Source organism: Notamacropus eugenii, chromosome 6 (genome assembly GCF_028372415.1).
Source record: "Notamacropus eugenii isolate mMacEug1 chromosome 6, mMacEug1.pri_v2, whole genome shotgun sequence".
Taxonomy (NCBI): domain Eukaryota; kingdom Metazoa; phylum Chordata; class Mammalia; order Diprotodontia; family Macropodidae; genus Notamacropus; species Notamacropus eugenii.
Genome location: NC_092877.1, coordinates 149,355,590 through 149,373,782, shown reverse-complemented (window position 1 = coordinate 149,373,782; position 18,193 = coordinate 149,355,590). Strand labels below are relative to the sequence as shown.

General features: G+C 41.2%; 1 protein-coding gene across 10 annotated transcripts in view; it reads right to left on the bottom strand.

Moving 5' to 3' along the window:
- Window positions 1-18,193, bottom strand: part of FHIP1A (FHF complex subunit HOOK interacting protein 1A) — a 368,975-nt gene that overhangs the window by 54,086 nt on the left and 296,696 nt on the right. For all 10 annotated transcript variants that reach the window (XM_072621249.1, XM_072621248.1, XM_072621251.1 and 7 more), the window contains one exon: window positions 4,659-4,826. In XM_072621249.1, the coding sequence (XP_072477350.1) occupies window positions 4,659-4,826 (168 nt within the window). The remainder of the gene's footprint in view (window positions 1-4,658; window positions 4,827-18,193) is intronic.

The window sequence follows — 18,193 nt, the reverse complement described above, 5'->3', positions numbered from 1 at the left end:
GTCAGCGTCCTAGTTATATCCTAAAAGTGGTATGCTCATGCAGGGCTCCACACATCTGCTCATGCTGAATCCCTCACAAGGAACCTTCTCTGTTCATACAAATCCTAGCATGGCCTTCCTTCAAAGTTCAGCTCAAATCAAACTTTCTCTAGAAAACAATGATCTCTCCCTTCTCTGATCTCCTCGTATGCTCAGTGTCTGTACTACTCTGGAACTTAATCACCTATGCCTTAGGAGAAAGCACATATTACTGGGTGGCTAGAGCACTGAACCTGGAATCAGGAGAAATCAGGTTTCTAATTCTACCTCTGTGTGACCAGAGATAAGTGACTCAGTCTCTCCAAGACTCTGCTTCTTTATCTGTCAAATAAAGACAATAATACCCATTGCACAGAATCAGATTTTCTGGGTTGGAAAAGACCTCCGTGACCATCTAGAACAAGGGAGGGCAAACTATGGCTCTAGCTACCACCTTTTTTGCTACTGCTCATGAGCTAAGAATAGGTTTTTTTTCATTTCTAAATACAATAAGGCTTATTTTACAATATGAAAACTATTCTTAGCTCACAAACCCTACAAAACAGGCAGGTTAGATTTGGTCAGGAGGCCACCGTTTGCTGATGCCCGATTTAGTCTAACCCATGCCCAACCAAAGGAATCCCAGCTACAATGTAGCCAGCAAGGGTAATCAAGTCTTGGCTAGAAGACTTCCAGAGAAAGGGAATGTACAGCCTCCCAGGGCTACCCATTCTACCTTGGTGAATTCTAACTATAATTGCATTATAGTAAGCAAAATGTTGCCCCTTTGAATGCTTATCCTCTTCCACCTGATAGCCTTTAAAATACTTAAAGATAGTTGTCCTGTCTCTCTGTGTCTTCCATTCTCCAGAGAAGGAAGTGAGGAATAAATGCTTACTGAGCATCTACTATGAGACATACAGTATGCTAAGTACTTTGCACATTATCTCATCTGATCCTCAGGGAGGGAGGTGCAGTTATTATCTCCATTTCACAGTTAGAGAAACTGAGGCAAATGGGGGTTAAGTGACTTGCCTGGGGTCACACAGCCAGTAACTGTCTGAGGCTGGATTTGAACTCAGATCTTCCTGATTCCAGACCCACAGCACCACCTAGCCACCTCGAGGCTAAAACATCCTGAGTCCCCTCTCTTATTTGGCATGCAGTTGTGAGAATCAAATTAAAAATAAGGAAGATACCTTAAAGATGCTCAGGTTCACCACATGTTTCTGTTAGTAAATTACACTGAGCCCTGAAATTCTATGGGGTCTCCAGACTCAAAAGAAATAAGCCTAAACCTCCATACAGAATCCCCAAAACGCTGCAAAAGTCACTTAATCCATTTCCTCAGCAGTAAAATGAGAGCATTGAACTAGAGGACTCGTAAGGTTCCATCCACCTCTTAGCCTACAATCTTGTATAAAGTATCAAGCTTAAAAGTACCATGTTAGCAATTGTCATTGTCATGTATAATTATTCTCTAACTGCTTCATATGAGTACATCTTGTCTCTCCAACAGTAGAGAAGGCTATCTAAGACTTCTTTTCCCTCTCTCTGTGTACTCAGCACAGTGCCCCATATATATTAGGGACTCAATAAATACATGGTGAATGAACTAAGCTAGTTTTTATTAGTTTCATTTTATCAAAGTACACTACATGTCTACTGAGGGACTCAGAGTAATCTTATCTTACATCTTTCAGTAAATCAAATTCAAAGCAAACTTAAATATGAAAATCTCATGACAAAGAAAATGTATCAACTTGATCCCATAACTAGAGAACATAAGTCACAGAGATATCAAACAAGTCAAGATAACCCTACAAGACTTTGGTGGAGTTGGGAGAACGAAGGGCAGAGGGCAGCCCTTTGCTTTACCAGTGAACCATTTACACCATCACTGAAACTTCTCTGAAATAAGAGATGGCATCACCACTCTGTTAATTTCTTTTGCTACATTAAAACAATGCTATTCCTTTGATATATTGGGCTAAAACCTAATATATTCAGTTATTTTAATCATGTCCAATATGTCCATGTTTCCTGCCCCCACTTAGTGTTTTCTTGGCAAAGATATTGGAATAGTTTGCCATATCCTTCTCCAGCTCATTTTACAGATGAGGAAACTGAGGCAAACAGGGTGAAGTGACTCTTCCAGAGTCAAAGAACTAATCTGAGGCTGGATTTGAACTCAGGTCTTCCTAACTGCAAACCCAGAGATCTATCTACTGTGCCACCTATACCCCACTAAACACCTATGAGATGGCATTGTTTAAAAAAAAAACACTTTGAGATGACTCAAACCAAAATCACAGTGCAAGCTAAATTACAGAGCTAGATTAACCTTCCTAAACTAGGCATTTCATCGCATCCTTCTCCTGTTCACTGTTTTCATTGCCAATTTCTCAATCCTAGCCTTCTATACAATATCTTCAGCTGTGTTCCACCCCACCTCTATCCCCTGTGGCTCATTCATTTGCTTAGGCCACTCCTTTCACAATCCCTTAAAAGTGTCACTGTCATTCCTTCCTCCACACCTCTGTCCATGCTGTGCCCCCTCACCATGACTGCTGCCTATACAAATAGCATCCATCTTTCAAGGCATTGTTCAATTCTATATCCTCTGAAACATTCACACATTTTCACATTTTAACAGAGCTCAGAATCCCTGCCAAAGAAAAGCCCTGAGTCACGCTGAGAGGAACAGAGATTTTATTTTGCAACACTTGGCAGCAACGCCACCACAAATTTAATTCTGCGGATTGTTCTAAAGCCTCTTCAGCAGAGACAAGGGGCCTTTTGCACTTGGGAAACCAGTGAGAGAGATGCAGGCTTGGCCAAGCTGGAGTTAGTGTCATAAAACGGCTCTGGCAAAGATCCCAAGCTGCTCAGGCTGGAGAGTTCCTTTGCCCCTGGAACAATAACTGATTCAGCAGAAAGAGCGTTTGTGTTTCTTAGCCACAATGGCCATGAGGGGATTGTTGAAGTTAATCAGAGCTCTAAGCTAAAACTGCCCAGGTACCCGTTGAAAAGCCTTGCAGATAGTACCATGGTCCTTAATACCCGCACATGGGACACTTTCTATTTTCTTTTTATTGATTTATTTCTTTGTGTACCTGCTCCCACCATCACCACCACTGTTAGAATGTAAGTTTCTTGAGGTCAGTTACTTTTGCATTTTGATCTTTGTAGCCCCAAGGACTTAGTATTGTGTACCTGGCCCATGAAAGGCATCAAATAAGTAGAACCCTGACTATCAAATTAGACCACAATCCATCTTTAACTTTGTAGATGAGTCTTAGAGCATTGCTTAAGGTGCAAAGAAATTAAACAACCAATCCAGGTTTAGAAGACTAGTATCTGAGGAGGGATTTGAACCCAATGTGCCATGTTGCCTTTTCCTCTAAGTCATCCAGGTTCAATGAAAAATGTTTTGAATGTGGAGTCCAAGGCCCTGGGTTCAAATTCTAGCTCTGCCACTTACCCCTTCTCTCTAGGTCTCAGTTTCCTCATCTGTAAAATGAAAAGCATGAAGTAGATGATTTCTAAGCCTCTTCAATCTCTAAACTGATGATCCTGATACCCCCTTGATCCCTTGCTATAGACCAGGGGTTCTTAACTCTTTTGTGTGACATAGTCCCCTCTCATAGTCTTGATCCCTTCTCAGGAAAAATGTTTTTAAATATATAAAATAAAATATTTAGGATGACAAAGGAAACCAATTATGATAAAATTCAGTTATCAAATTACGAAAACAAACCAACATGGACCCCAGGTTAAGAAGCCTTGCTTTAGACTTATACTTCAGGCCACGTGTTCTACATCTTACTTCCTCAGAAAAACATCATCATTATGCTTACTTCAAAGGAGAAAGTGCCAACCAAAACAAATTTAGAGAAAGTCCTTGTGAAAGGCAGGGAGTACCATTTCCCTGCCAAAATGACTCCTGGTAGCAAAGCACATCATCAATTTCATCTTTCCACAGATATGAGAAGGTCCATAAATTTAAAACTAGAATAAATCTCAGAGGTCTAGCAGAATCTATTTATTTTACAAATGAGGAAACTGAGGATAAGAGGGCCTGTCCAAGGCTACACAAATAGAAAGCCAGAAAACTAAGAATCATGTTCAAATGCTATGACTTATTCTAGCTCTCTTTCTAGTTGCATAAAAAACCTGGAAGGAAAAGGAGGGAGGGAGAAGAAGAGAAGGAGAAAAGAAAGAGAGGGAAGGAAAAGAGGGAGGAGGGAAAGAGAGAGAGAGAGAGAAGAGGAAGAGGAGGAAGGCAGAGGGAAAGCAAGGGGCAAAGTGGGAAAGAAAGAGAGAGAATAGAGGGAAAGAAAGAAAGAGATGTGTAGTTAGAGGGGCCTGGGTTGGAAGCTTAACTGCTATTTACCATCAGTGTGACTTTGGATCAATCATTTCATTTCATTTCTCTAGAAATCTGTAAAATGAGGGAATAGGATGACATGAGCTCTTCAGTTCCTTTCAGTGAATTCTCAGCTCTGCTGAATGCTGAATGATCAGTGAATAAGGGGGAAGAAAGAAAAGGACCATTCTCAATGCACTCCTGATGATAAGCATCTCTCAGAGCAAGCTGTTACAAGGGATGAACCACGTCCTCTCTGGCCCTCACTTACCCTAAATGGGGTGTTGATCCGACTGGTCAGTGTGTCGAGGATGTGGACGTTTTCATGTTGGTGCAGGAGGATAAAACGCAGGAAGATCTCGAGGAGAGCAGGTTCCGAGACGCTGCGCAAGAATAGATCCAGGTATGCTGTTGTGGTCATCACTTCCTCCACAGTCACCTGTGACCAAAGAGAGAATGAGTACAAGTCCCCCGGTCAAACAGCAATCCCAGGACAATGGAAATGGGAGGACCCTTCACAGTTCCCAGTTGCACTTGCTTTGACCCCATCAAGGCAGGAGCTGGGCCATTCTGAGAACAGGAGGCCTGGTTTCTTTTGAAGCCTTTGACCTAGCCATAGTCTGTGCACCTCCTGCTGGCTATAGCAGTTTAATACAGCAAAAGAAAAGGAAAAGCCTTTAAAAAGTTATTCAAGTCGTTCCACAACCTTAATCATCTTCAGCTCTTACTAAAGCATCATAAGGTTTTCAGCAGCAGTGTTCCTCCTACCACTCACCTCCAATCACCTTTCTGTTAAAAAAAATTGAAAAAATCCTAAGAAGTAAAAGTATATCACAGATAAGTACCATGATGTACTGCTCAAAAAACATATACTAATGTTTCATGTTTCATACAATATTATATGATATTTCATCATGGTGCGACTTTGGGCAAGTCATTTTGCCTTAGTTTCCTCATCTGTAAAATGGGGACAATATTTTCCATGGTTGTTGTCAGGATCAAACGAGATATATTTTTAAAGTGCCTGGCCCATGGTAAACACTAGAGAACTGCTATCACTACTCCTGTTATCATCATCATCAAAGGCTCCTATTTTCCATAAATTCATAGATTTAGAAACAGAAGAAACTTCAGACTCCATTAGCATCCTTTCATGCTAAAAATGAGAAAACTGAGATTCAGAGGGAAGGAAAGACAAAGCCTAGATTCAAACCTTCGCCCTCCGACTCCACGTCCAGAGTTCTTTGCCACCAGACCATTCTGCCCCTGAAGAAGGCTTTTTTTAAAATCAGAGGTTTGATTAAAAAGCCACAGTCTCAGCCCTGAAGAAATTTACAGACTAAATGAAGAGAGAAGGAAAGAATATACATAAAAACAGTTCAAGAAGGCAAATGGAAAGTATCAAAAGAGTGATGCGCACAAGTAAGGGCTCCAGGAGACCAAGAGTGCTTCTGAAAAGCAGAGCGCAAAACTCACATTACACATACATACCCAGAAACACACACATTCTGTGTATATTACACATACATGTTTATATGTCTACACATATATAGTATAAACTGTGGATACAGTATATACGTGTATTTGTATATGTATATCCATAGTGTATCTATTACACATACATAGTATATGTTTTGTGCATATATATAAACACTATATAACTATGTACATGTGTGCATACATGTACATATTATGTATTTTATTTGGGAGAAGAAGACCAGACCTATGATATTTTGGGCTACCAACTGATAATCTTAGGGTTCCTCTAGGTGACTCGCTCAGGGTCATACAACCACAATGTGTCAGAAATGGAACATCTCCATCCACACCACACCAAGCGGCCCTTCATATGGATTCAGGCTTTCAGTGAGGGTTCATGGAGCTCTCTTCTGACTAAAATGAATAACCTTTATTACTACACTGACTCTGTGATCCTTATATAGCTCAAAAGCTGAGTACTTGACTCTATTCTGTATAGGAGAGATTCAGACAGATGAGGTGTGTATATATATATATATATATATATATATATATATATATATATATATATATAGTTCAAGCACCATTTGCATACAATGTAAGAAGGAGAGGGAGAAGAAGTGGAGGAAGGAGAGAGAGAGGAAGAGGAAAAGGGAGAAAGAGGGAAAGGGAAAGGGATAGGGGGAGGGAGGGAAGGAGAGAGAGAGAGAGAGAGAGAGAAATGGATGTTGCTGGAGGACCTGGTTTGAAAATCTGCCTTGGGTATTTACAATACAAATCATTCTTAGCTCTTCCTTAAAGCACACGCCTTCAAAGTAACATAAGCTACAGCTGACAACATGGATCCCTACTGTGAATTCAGCAGCCATTTTGATTAAGCATATACCATGCGCAAGGCAGAGGGTGGTATACGTACTAAAAGGCCAGTCTTGGTATTAAGAAGCCCTGGGTTCCAGTCCAGCTAGTCACATGATGGCTGTGTGACCATGGGAGAGTCTGAGTGCTCAAGGGGATTCTAAGACCATTAAATACAAACAAGCAGCCCATACTTGTGTATCAGCTTTAGTAGAGCTAGCTTGTATATAGAGTCTTTCACGTGAATGAACACACAAATTAAAACAACAAATAAATGCACAAGACACGGTGCAGGGTGTATTGGGAAAACAAGTCTTCTACCCACCCTCCCCATAACTTCTGCCAGAACTTACGAATTTGGTGGGAACAAGATATCAAGCTACGTATCAATAACATAAGCTTGAAGATGGTATATGCAAAGGACAGATGAAGCCCCATCAAGGGAACGAACAGTTTGAAGACAAAGATGGCAGAGCCCTATGGCTGCAAAACTGAGGCTTCACAAAGGAAATGGCAGCTGATCTGGGCCTTAAAATGGGGGCAGGGGAGAAGGGGAGAGAATTCATTTCAACTGGCAGAGATGTCATGGCAATCCATTCTAAGCATTTGAGATGGTGTACGGAAAAGTGCAAAGCAGGAAAAGACAAGACAGGATAGAGAGAAGAGCTGCAAACAGTCCATTTTGGCTACAATAATAACCAATATTCATATGACATTTAAGGTTTGGAAAGAGACTGACATGTACTATTCTGGTTCCATTTTATAGGTGAAGAAACTGTGGCTAAGAGGTTAAATGACCTGTCCAGGGCCACAAAGCTAGAACATGTCTAAGGCTGGATTTGAATTCAGATCTTCCTGACTACAAGTCTAGATTTCTATCCACTGCACCACTTAGCTACCAGAAGAGAAAGGAAACAAAAAAAAGAGTAGTAGGATATAGAGTGAAAAATCTGACCCCCAGATAATGCAGGATGTTGAATGCCAAGCTAAGTAATGTGGATTTTCCTTGGGAGGGATAGCATGGGTTGCCACAAGGTTTTTGAGCAACGAATGTGAGAAGGACCTGAAGAATACAAAAGAAAAGTAACAGAATGTCCTACAGATTAGGACAGGGAGAAATTCGAGGTATGGAGATCAGGCAGGAGGCCATACCTGCCTGAAGAAGGGTAGCTCTAATAGGAATGAAAAGGAGGCTACACATGAAGGATGCTGCAGAGATAGAACCAAATGGACTTGGCATCTCAACAGAAATGGGAACAGATGGGGGGGGAGGGGAATCAAAGAGGACGCCATTTCTTACGCTGAGGAGATTGGAGGATCCTGGAGCTAACCAAAAAACTACAGAGGTAAAGGTTTTAGGGGAAAGAGGGTAAGTTCAGTTTTGGAGAGTTGGGACTTTGAGTTGCAAGAACATCCCAAAGAGAAATATGCAATAGGTGATGTGATGTAGGACTGACACTCCAGGGAGAAGTTAGGATTGGATCTGAAGAAGGGGGCATCATTAGCATGACAGTGCTCATTAAAACATGGGGAATGCGGGGGCGGAGCCAAGATGGCGTAGTAGAAAGACGCACATACACATAGCTCCGAACCCACAACCCATAGAACAACTACAAAGAAGTAACTCACAGCGAATTCTGCACCCAGAGGCCACAGAACATTGGAGCGAGGGAGATTTCTGTTCCGGAGAGACCTGCAAACCTCTCGTAAAAGGTCCTTCGTGCTGCGGACTGGGCGCCGGGACTGGGAGCTGAGTACAGCCCTGCCGTGGCCGCGGCACCGAGAGGAACAGATCCGAGCGGGCTTCAGGGACGGGATCTCCAGCGGCCGCACAAGTACCTCCACCCACAGGTGGCGGGGGTCGGTGAGAGAGTCCCTTTGGCGGGTCGAGGAGGGAGTGGGGTGCCCCCATGGCTCGGGCCCCCTCGGGAGACAGAAGCTGAGGGGCAGCGGCAGACCAGGGCTCCCCAAGCAGGCAGGAGCCTGGATCCATTGTTGAAGGTCTGTGCATAAACTCCCTGAGGGAACTGAGCCTGAGAGGCAGCCCTGCCCTCACCTGAGCATCTGAATTTAATCTCACACTGAATAGCAGCCCTGCCCCCCCCCAAAGCCCTGAGGCTGGAAGCAGCATTTGAATCTCAGACCCCAAACACTGGCTGGGAGGATCAGGAGGTGAGGTGGGTGTGAGGAAAATATTCAGAGGTCAAGTCACTGGCTGGGAAAATGCCCAGAAAAGGGAAAAGAAATAAGACTATAGAAGGTTACTTTCTTGGTGAACAGGCATTTCCTCCCTTTCTTTCTGATGAGGAAGAACAATGCTTACCATCAGGCAAAGACACAGAAATCAAGGCTTCTGTGTCTCAGCCCACTCAATGGGCTCAGGCCATGGAAGAGCTCAAAAAGAATTTTGAAAATCAAGTTAGAGAGGTGGAGGAAAAGCTGAGAAGAGAAATGAGAGACATGAAGTCAAAGCATGAACAGCAAATCAGCTCCCTGCTAAAGGAGACCCAAAAAAATGTTGAAGAAAATAACACCTTGAAAACTAGCCTAACTCAATTGGCAAAAGAGGTTCAAAAAGCCAATGAGGAGAAGAATGCTTTCAAAAGCAGAATTAGCCAAATGGAAAAGGAGATTCAAAAGCTCACTGAAGAAAATAGTTCTTTCAAAATTAGAATGGCACAGATGGAGGCTAATGACTTTATGAGAAGCCAAGAAATCACAGAACAAAGAGAGAAGAATAGAAAAATGGAAGATAATGTGAAATATCTCATTGGAAAAACAACTGACCTGGAAAATAGATCCAGGAGAGACAATTTAAAAATTATGGGACTACCTGAAAGCCATGATCAAAAGAAGAGCCTAGACATCATCTTTCATGAAATTATCAATGAAAACTGCCCTGAGATTCTAGAACCAGAGGGCAAAATAAATATTCAAGGAATCCACAGAACACCGCATGAAAGAGATCCAAAAAGAGAAACTCCTAGGAACATTGTGGCCAAATTCCAGAACTCCCAGGTGAAAGAGAAAATATTGCAAGCAGCTAGAAAGAAACAATTCAAGTATTGTGGAAATACAATCAGGATAACACAAGATCTAGCAGCTTCCACATTAAGGGATCGAAGGGCATGGAATAGGATATTCCAGAAGTCAAAGGAACTAGGACTAAAACCAAGAATCACCTACCCAGCAAAACTGAGTATAATACTTCAGGGGAAAAATTGGTCTTTCAATGAAATAGAGGATTTTCAAGCATTCTTGATGAAAAGACCAGAGCTGAAAAGAAAATTTGACTTCCAAACACAAGAATGAAGAGAACCATGAAAAGGTGAACAGCAAAGAGAAGTCATAAGGGACTTACTAAAATTGAACTGTTTACATTCCTACATGGAAAGACAATATTTGTAACTCTTGAAACATTTCAGTATCTGGGTACTGGGTGGGATTACACACACACACATGCACACACGCACACACACATAGAGACAGAGTGCACAGAGTGAATTGAAGAGGATGGGATCATATCTTAAAAAAAATGAAATCAAGCAGTGAGAGAGAAAGATATTGGGAGGAGAAAGGGAGAATTGATTGGGGCAAATTATCTCTCATAAAAGAGGCAAGCAAAAGACTCATTAGTGGAGGGATAAAGAGGGGAGGTGAGAGAAAAACATGAAGTGTACTCTCATCACATTCCACTAAAGGAAAGAATAAAATGCCTACTCATTTTGGTATGAAAACCTATCTTACAATACAGGAAAGTGGAGGATAAGGGGATAAGCAGAGTAGGGGGGGATGATAGAAGCGAGGGCATGGGGAGGAGAGTGCAATTTGAGGTCAACACTCATGGGGAGGGATAGGATCAAAAGAGAATAGAAGTAATGGGGGACAGGATAGGATGGAGGGAAATATAGTTAGTCCTATACAACACAACTATTATGGAAGTCATTTGCAAAACTACACAGATTTGGCCTATATTGAATTGCTTGCCTTCCAAAGGGAAGGGGTGGAGAGGGAGGGAGCTAAAGAAGTTGGAACTCAAAGTGTTAGAATCAACTGTAATGTTCTTACCACTAGGAAATAAGAAATACCGGTAAAGGGGTATAGAAAGCTATCTGGCCCTACAGGACAAAAGAGAAGACAGAGACAAGGGCAGAGAGGGATGATAGAAGAGAGAGCAGATTGGTCAGAGGGGCAATTAGAATGCTTGGCGTTTGGGGGGGGAGGGGAGAAAAGGGGAGAAAATTTGTAACCCAAAATTTTGTGAAAATGAATGTTAAAAGCTAAATAAAAAAAAAAAAAGAAAAGAAAAAAAAAAAACATGGGGAATGCATGAGATCACCAAGGGAGAAAGTCTGGAGAGACAGAGAAGAGTTTTGAAGACAGAGTCTTGAGTTGGGAAGGACAAGTAGGGAAGGAAGCAAAGAAGTTGAGGTCAGGAGTGATGGAGGAAAAACAGGAGAAGTGTCACAGAATACAAAGGTGGAAATATACTGAGGAGGGAGTGGTCAACAGCGGCCAAAGCTGCTGGAGATTTAGGGCTCATGGACTGACAAGAAAAAGATAAAATTACTTTTTCTTTAGAAACACTTAACAATTCACATTTTCCATCAATTCAAACTGTCCCTTCTCCCCTCCCCAGAACTGTCCAAATTAATGAAGTTTTAGAACATAGTCAACTTTTAAGCGTAGAGAATAAAAGCATTCATTCAGGAAATTCAAGGATAGCTAATGATTGACATTTGGCTTTGTAATGTTTTCTATAATTTTCCTCTCTTTCTTAAGCAGGAGAATTACATTCCTAATTACATTTTGCTTAGGCAAATATTAAAATCGGTTTTCATTATCTGTGCAAAAAAATGAGTAATTGATGCTGATGGGGTCAGTCCAAAAGCACATGAATAACAATGACAACCAGAATTTATTTGGTCTTTAAGTCTACAGAGAGCTTTATGTGTTATCTCATTTGAGGTGAGGTAGGAGCAATTATCCCCATTTTATAGATGAGGACTCAGGTACAGAGAAGTTGAGTGAATTGCCCAGGATCATGCAGCTAGCTAGAAAATGTTGGAGACAGGATTTGAATTTCAAGAAAAGCTTCACCCTTTAGCTACTCTGAGAATTTTCCCCTAGACAAACCATTCCCATATGTACGCTATGTTCCATTTTATCTAGTGTTTTCCAATTCACAAAGTCTGTGAAGTGGGAGGTACTTTTATTATCACCATTTTACAGAGAAAGAAACTGAGTCTTGGAACAGTTATGATTTGCTCAGTCATATGACTATGTAATTGGTGGCAGAACCAGGGCTTACATCTAGGTCTTCTGAGTACATACAAATCCAGTGCCCTTCCACTAAGCTTCCACTAAGACGAAGAGGCCACTGGACCACAGTGCCACACGTTTGGGACCAAGCACAGGACTAGCCCCAAACTTCTGAATCTGGCTCTGTTTCTGACAACATGTGAGTGTAAGGTGGTGTCTTAACCAAATGGGACGACTGCTTTACCTAAACAGGGTAAGCAACAAATGTAAAGGAGCAATAAAGAGTAAACACATTTATTTACATTTGTTACAGGCTGGCTTCAGAAGAACAGTAGTAAACCTCCCTGCTCTTGGCAGAACTTAGCAGGCTATCAGTGAAACTGAGGCACACCTGTCAGACATGATCAATGTATTGGTTTGTTTGCTTAGCTAGCTTTCTTTGTTATAAGGAAAGGCTCCTACTGGGAAGAGTGACAAAGGAAAATGATAAAAATTTATAAAACCTTTAAAAAAGAAATCTTACCTTATGGACTGTCCCTGTTTCAAAAGTGAGTTGTACTATTCCTACTCCTACAAAAGTGAGTTACCATCCTTTTCTGTTCTGTTATCCATCCCCATCCCTATCCGAACATCTCCCATACAGGTAGCTGCTTTATAAGTTTCTGTCAGGACTGGTGTACCTCACTCCTCTGCACATGTAAAGGCACTAGGCAATGGGGATATCATTATTTAAGCTGAAATATTAAAATACTTAATGGACCAAGATACAACTGTGGTGAAATGGGGAAGTCTAGTAGGGACTCCTCTCATCCACAAAGAGGGAAAGAAAGGCATGTTTTACATATCTCTCAACCAGAGAAGTGCTGGTAAATGTTTAATGATCAGCTCTCAAAAAAAAGTATGAATAACATACTTTTAAGCTGAATCTGGTGAAGTGAGCAGAACCAGGAGAACATGGCACACAGTAAAACCAACATCATATGATGATCAACTGTGAATGGGGCACTTAGGTGGTTCAGTGGATAGAGTGCTGGTCCTGGAGTCAGGAAGATTCATCTTCCTGAGTTCAAATCTGGCCTCCAACACTAGCAGTGTGACCCTGGGCAAGTCACTTCACCCTATTTGCCTCAGTTTCCTCATCTGTAAAATGAACTAAAGAAGGAAATGGCAAACCACTTCAATATGTTTGCCAACAAAACCCCAAAAAGGGTCTTAAAGAGTCAGACATAACTGAAAAATGACTCAAAAACAACTATGAATAACTTAACTATTCTCAGCAATACAATTATCCAAGACAATTCTGAAGGACTCCTGGTAAAAAATGCTATAGACCTCCAGAGAAAGAACTAATGAGAGTCGAAATGCAGATCAAAGCATAGTTTTTTCACTTTTCTTATTTTTCTTGGATTTTTTTTTTTTTGGTCTGTGTTTTCTTTTTCAACATGGCTAATATGGAAATGTTTTGCATGACTACACATGTATAATCTAGATCAAATTGCTTGCTTCTCAAGGAAGAGGAAGGGGAAGGAGGGAGGGAGAGAATTTGGAAGTCAAAATTTTAAAAAGTGAAAGTTAAAAAAATTTACATGTATTTGAAAAATTAAATATGAGAGAAAAAAGTTTAATCTGGATTATTAACATTTTCTCCATAGCTTTAAGTCTAGACATTCAACAAAACAATAGATCAAGCCCTATTGTAGCATTCGCCAGTTTCCCAGACATAAATGATCACACTGAAAATTTTCAATAGTCTCACCTGAGTTCAATTTACCCTGTTCTATTTTACTACTGCAACCTCAGCATACCTTAAGCACCCAGATCCCAAAGAACTCTGGCCAGAAAACACCTCTTAATTTTCTGACCTTCTTGATCTCTGAGCAAAATGGTACTAATCAGGTCTAAATGGGCCATCCACGTTGCTTCTGCAATCTTATATTTTTAACTTCACCACTGCACACTGCTGAGCTGACTGACCAGGCAGGATTCCAGAAGTTGCCTTGGCACCATAATGCAAAGTCAGCCTTTCTCTCCCCCCCACCCCTTAAGTTACACATGACCTTAATAAGTTCAAAAGCACAGTCAGTGATAAACTCTAAAATATAGGATTCAGCCTATGGGGGCTGACATGAAAGGAGGGCATTAACCAACTATTGTTTACTGCTCTTAGACTGGATAAATAAAAAGATTTTATTTCTTTAAAAAAAATCAAAGCTGTCATTTATAAGCTAAGAGGATTTAAGAAAGCACTTGGAGGGGTAACATTTACATAACGTGCTATAAATATTAAAACCCCAATTCCATTAAGCTGAATGTTAGCTGCACAAGCAGCCTTCATGTTGCAGACTCTCTTTATAAATTGAGGTCACACTCACCTCTAAACTAATACCCAAACCAGGAAAATCTGGTTTATTTTTCCTTCCTTATCCTCCCTCCCCATGTTTTTATAACCCTTAGAAGGCTTTTCTTCCAGAGCCCACTCAAACTTTCTCCTCTCCCCTGGCCCATCACCTCCTCAGTACCCAACATTCAAAACTAAAATTCACTGATCCTTGATTTAGAGTTGTAAAGGACCTCAGAGGCCAAGAAGTCCACCCCTCCCCTACCACCATGATAAAGATGAAGAAGTAAAGACAGAGGAAAGTTAAATGATTTGCCCAAGAACACACAACTTGTAAACATTAGAGGTAGGACTGGAGCTCAGGGTCTACTTACTCCAGAGCCAATGTTCTTTAGGTTGCCTCTGAATTCCCCATGTTTGTCACTATGCTACCATCTCACCACAGACTTCCCTCTGCCATACTGGTCCCCTTCTCCCATTAAAGAGTTCTTCCTGGGGGCTTCCATTTTAGGGAGGTGCCCAGGTCAGCCAAACTTCATTTTCCTCTGGGCTCTGCTATTGACTTTCTGAACTCTGAACACCATGCTCCGATGGTACTTTCATCCTTCTCTGCCTCTCCCCTCATCATATGTTGTCTTTCACTAGACTTTAAGCTTCTTAAGAGCTGGCAATGCCTTTATTTTTGTTTGTATCTCTAGCATTTAGCACAGTGCCTAGCATGTAAGTGCTTAATAAATGTTTGTTGCCTTGCCCTGCCTGGAGAATCAATCTCATACTGCTTCACCAAACCCAGACACCAGAAAGAGTATTTCAATTTCACCATCATCAAAGCTGGAACTTGAGCTACAGAAAGGAAATATGTATTAGAAAATTCATTAAAATAAGGATTTGTTTAAAGTTATATTGCAAAGAAGAGCCCATTATTAGTCTGGGTGAAGGCACTATAATTAATGAGAAAATCCTTAGATATGGGGTAGGAGACTCCAAGGTTCAAATCCTGTTTGTGTCTTATTTGATTGTACCCTAGCCAACTGACTTCATCTCTCCAACCTCAGCTGCCAACGAAGTAAGAAAGAAAGAGCAGTCCTTGAGGATCAAACACTTCCATTCTTCCCTTTTCTCTCACATGACCATGTCTACAGATGAGAACCCTGGGTGACTGCACAAGTAATAATTAAAACACTTAGAAAGATCTGATTTAACTGGTATGAGCACTCCCTTCTCCCCAACATAGCTCTTACTATTTCCATCATTCATAATTTAATGTGGCTGAATATCTTCTGGAGGTCACCTTTTTGGTGATGAGTCTTTTTTAACTTAGTTGGGCTAATTCCCCAATTGACAGGCACACAATATCACTGGACCCACACTCAAAGCCTTTCTGGTGTGCCAGGACCGATCAGAGCTCAGACAAAGTTGGTAAAGCCTTTGGTCACCCCCATACCAGGATAAACCACTGCAACATGACCTTAAGGTAATGATCAATCAATCAAGTGCATTAAATGTCTATCTGGGCCAGTTACTATGTTAAGAGCTGAGGACATAGAGACAATTAAATGGAACAACCCCTACTTGAGAAGAGCTTCCAGTCAAAGAAAGGAGTCAACAAGTATACAAATGAATACAAACACAACGTATGTTGAGAGAAATCTTCTTAAAAAAAAAAAAGAAATAGTATACAGTAGCTTGAGAGGAAGGGCACCAGTAGCTGAAGGGATCAGAAATGGCATCATGGAGAAGGGATGCTTGAACTTCATCTTGAGGGAGAAGAGGGAATCAGTGAGGAAGGGAAGAGGGAATACAATGTAGGCATGACGGCTGGCCAATGCAAAGGAAATGGCACTAACGTTGCTGATATTGCTACTACTGATTAGAATAATCAAAATATTGTGTCAATTCTTCTTGCGAAAATATTGTGTGGAGATGGACCTTGGCTGGAGCATCCAAGGCAATGGCTCTACATGTGTCACACTCCACTGCCTGACGATCTTCAGTACCTCTCCACTGCCATGTAAACGCAGTCCAAGTCTGAAGCCTGGCATGCAAAGCTTTCCCCAGTCTTGCACCAAGAGTCTTTCCCAAGTTTAGCTCACATTCTCCTTTCACATATTCTGTGTTCCAACCAAACTGGATTATTTACCATTTTGTGAACAAGTCTCCATGTCATCCCACCTCCTTGCCATTTATTCCTTCTTCTTGGAACAGCCTCCCTGCCCCCATTTCTACCTAGAGAAATCATGGCCACTCTTTAAGGCTCAGTTCAAATGGGACCTTCCCCATGCAGCCTTCTCCCTGATCTCCCCAGGCAGAACTGATCCCTTTCAAAGAACTTGGTTTGTATCTCTCTTACGTACTTGCTGTATTCTGTTTTGTATGATAGCTATTTGAAGCCTAGGACTTAGAGGTGGTAGGGGCCTCAGAAATCACATAACTCATACAACCACAACAACAGAAGGGCTATCCTTAAGGAGATGGCACTTAGCAATCAATGGTGGAGGGATGGAGGGATGGAGGGAGGGAGGGAGGGAGGGAGGGAGGGAGGGAGGGAGGAAGGAAGGAAGGAAGGAAGGAAGGAAGGAAGGAAGGAAGGGAGGGAGGAAGGGAGGGAGGGAGGAAAAGGAAAGGGAAGGAAGGAAGGAAGGAAGGAAGGAAGGAAGGAAGGAAGGAAGGAAGAAAGAAAGAAAGAAAGAAAGAAAGAAAGAAAGAAAGAAAGAAAGAAAGAAAGAAAGAAAGAAAGAAAGAAAGAAAGAAAGAAAGAAAGAAAGAAAGGAAAGGAAAGGAAAGGAAAGGAAGAAAAAGAAAATTATGCAACACATCATTGGAAGTTGTACATATTTAGTAACTAATAAGTCATGACCTGGTGGCTAGAATTATACTTCAGAAGCTCACTATCTTTCAGGAAGTGACGGACGACAAATCCTCATACTACAAATACAGATCTCAAAATATACTGGTAAAGTCAACCAACAGCCTGATCTCAAACCAAACCATTATCACATAAACAGCTATTGCACAGAATCACCCAAACACAGCACTGATCCATAAGGATTTGAGAACAATGTTTTCAATAGATGCTACTATACCAAAAACTCATAATCTTCAAGCTACATGCAATGAAAAGCTTTCCAAATATAAAGACTTAGCAGAGATCAAAACCATGCTGGAACAAAATGAGGTACACATCATTCCTGTTGTTCTAGAGTTAAAGTAATGGATGGTGCTTTCAGTAAGACTAGAGGATGAGTTTACAGCTTCGTATTTTTATTCATCATTTCCCACAGGGTTGCACTCCTCCACATTTCATCAAGCTCTCCGGAACCTCATCATTCTACAAAATCACATCAACCCTGAAACTTCCACCTCCTCAGTACTCCCTGCCCCTGGGGCCCTTCTCTCCCTCTTATTAGAAAAAGAGGGGACAATGGAGAGATCCCAGATCCTCCACTTAAGGAGAGCACCCAGGGAAGGCTTCCTATCTCATCACTTCCTAGCCCCATTCCTCTGGACTTCATCATATCCCCATGCCACTTCACTCTCTTCTCTGTAAGATCTTAAGCTCCTTGAGGACAGGGACTGTCTTTTGCCTTTCTTTGTATCCATGTGGCTTAGCAAAGTGCCTGACACATAGTAGGTGCTTAATAAATGTTTATTTGCCTAACAATATTTTTTCTAAAAATATTTTTATCTACAAAAAAGTTATTTTATGCCCATGTGCAATAATACACAGGATATTAAATATTTTTAAAATGATAGCAGAATATTGACTTGGTCCAATTGTTTCTATCTAAACACCATCAAAAAAGTTAAGAATAAAAAAATGTTGTTGCTACTGGTAACAAATGCACTTTGAGGTCTGCAAAGTATTTTTCACA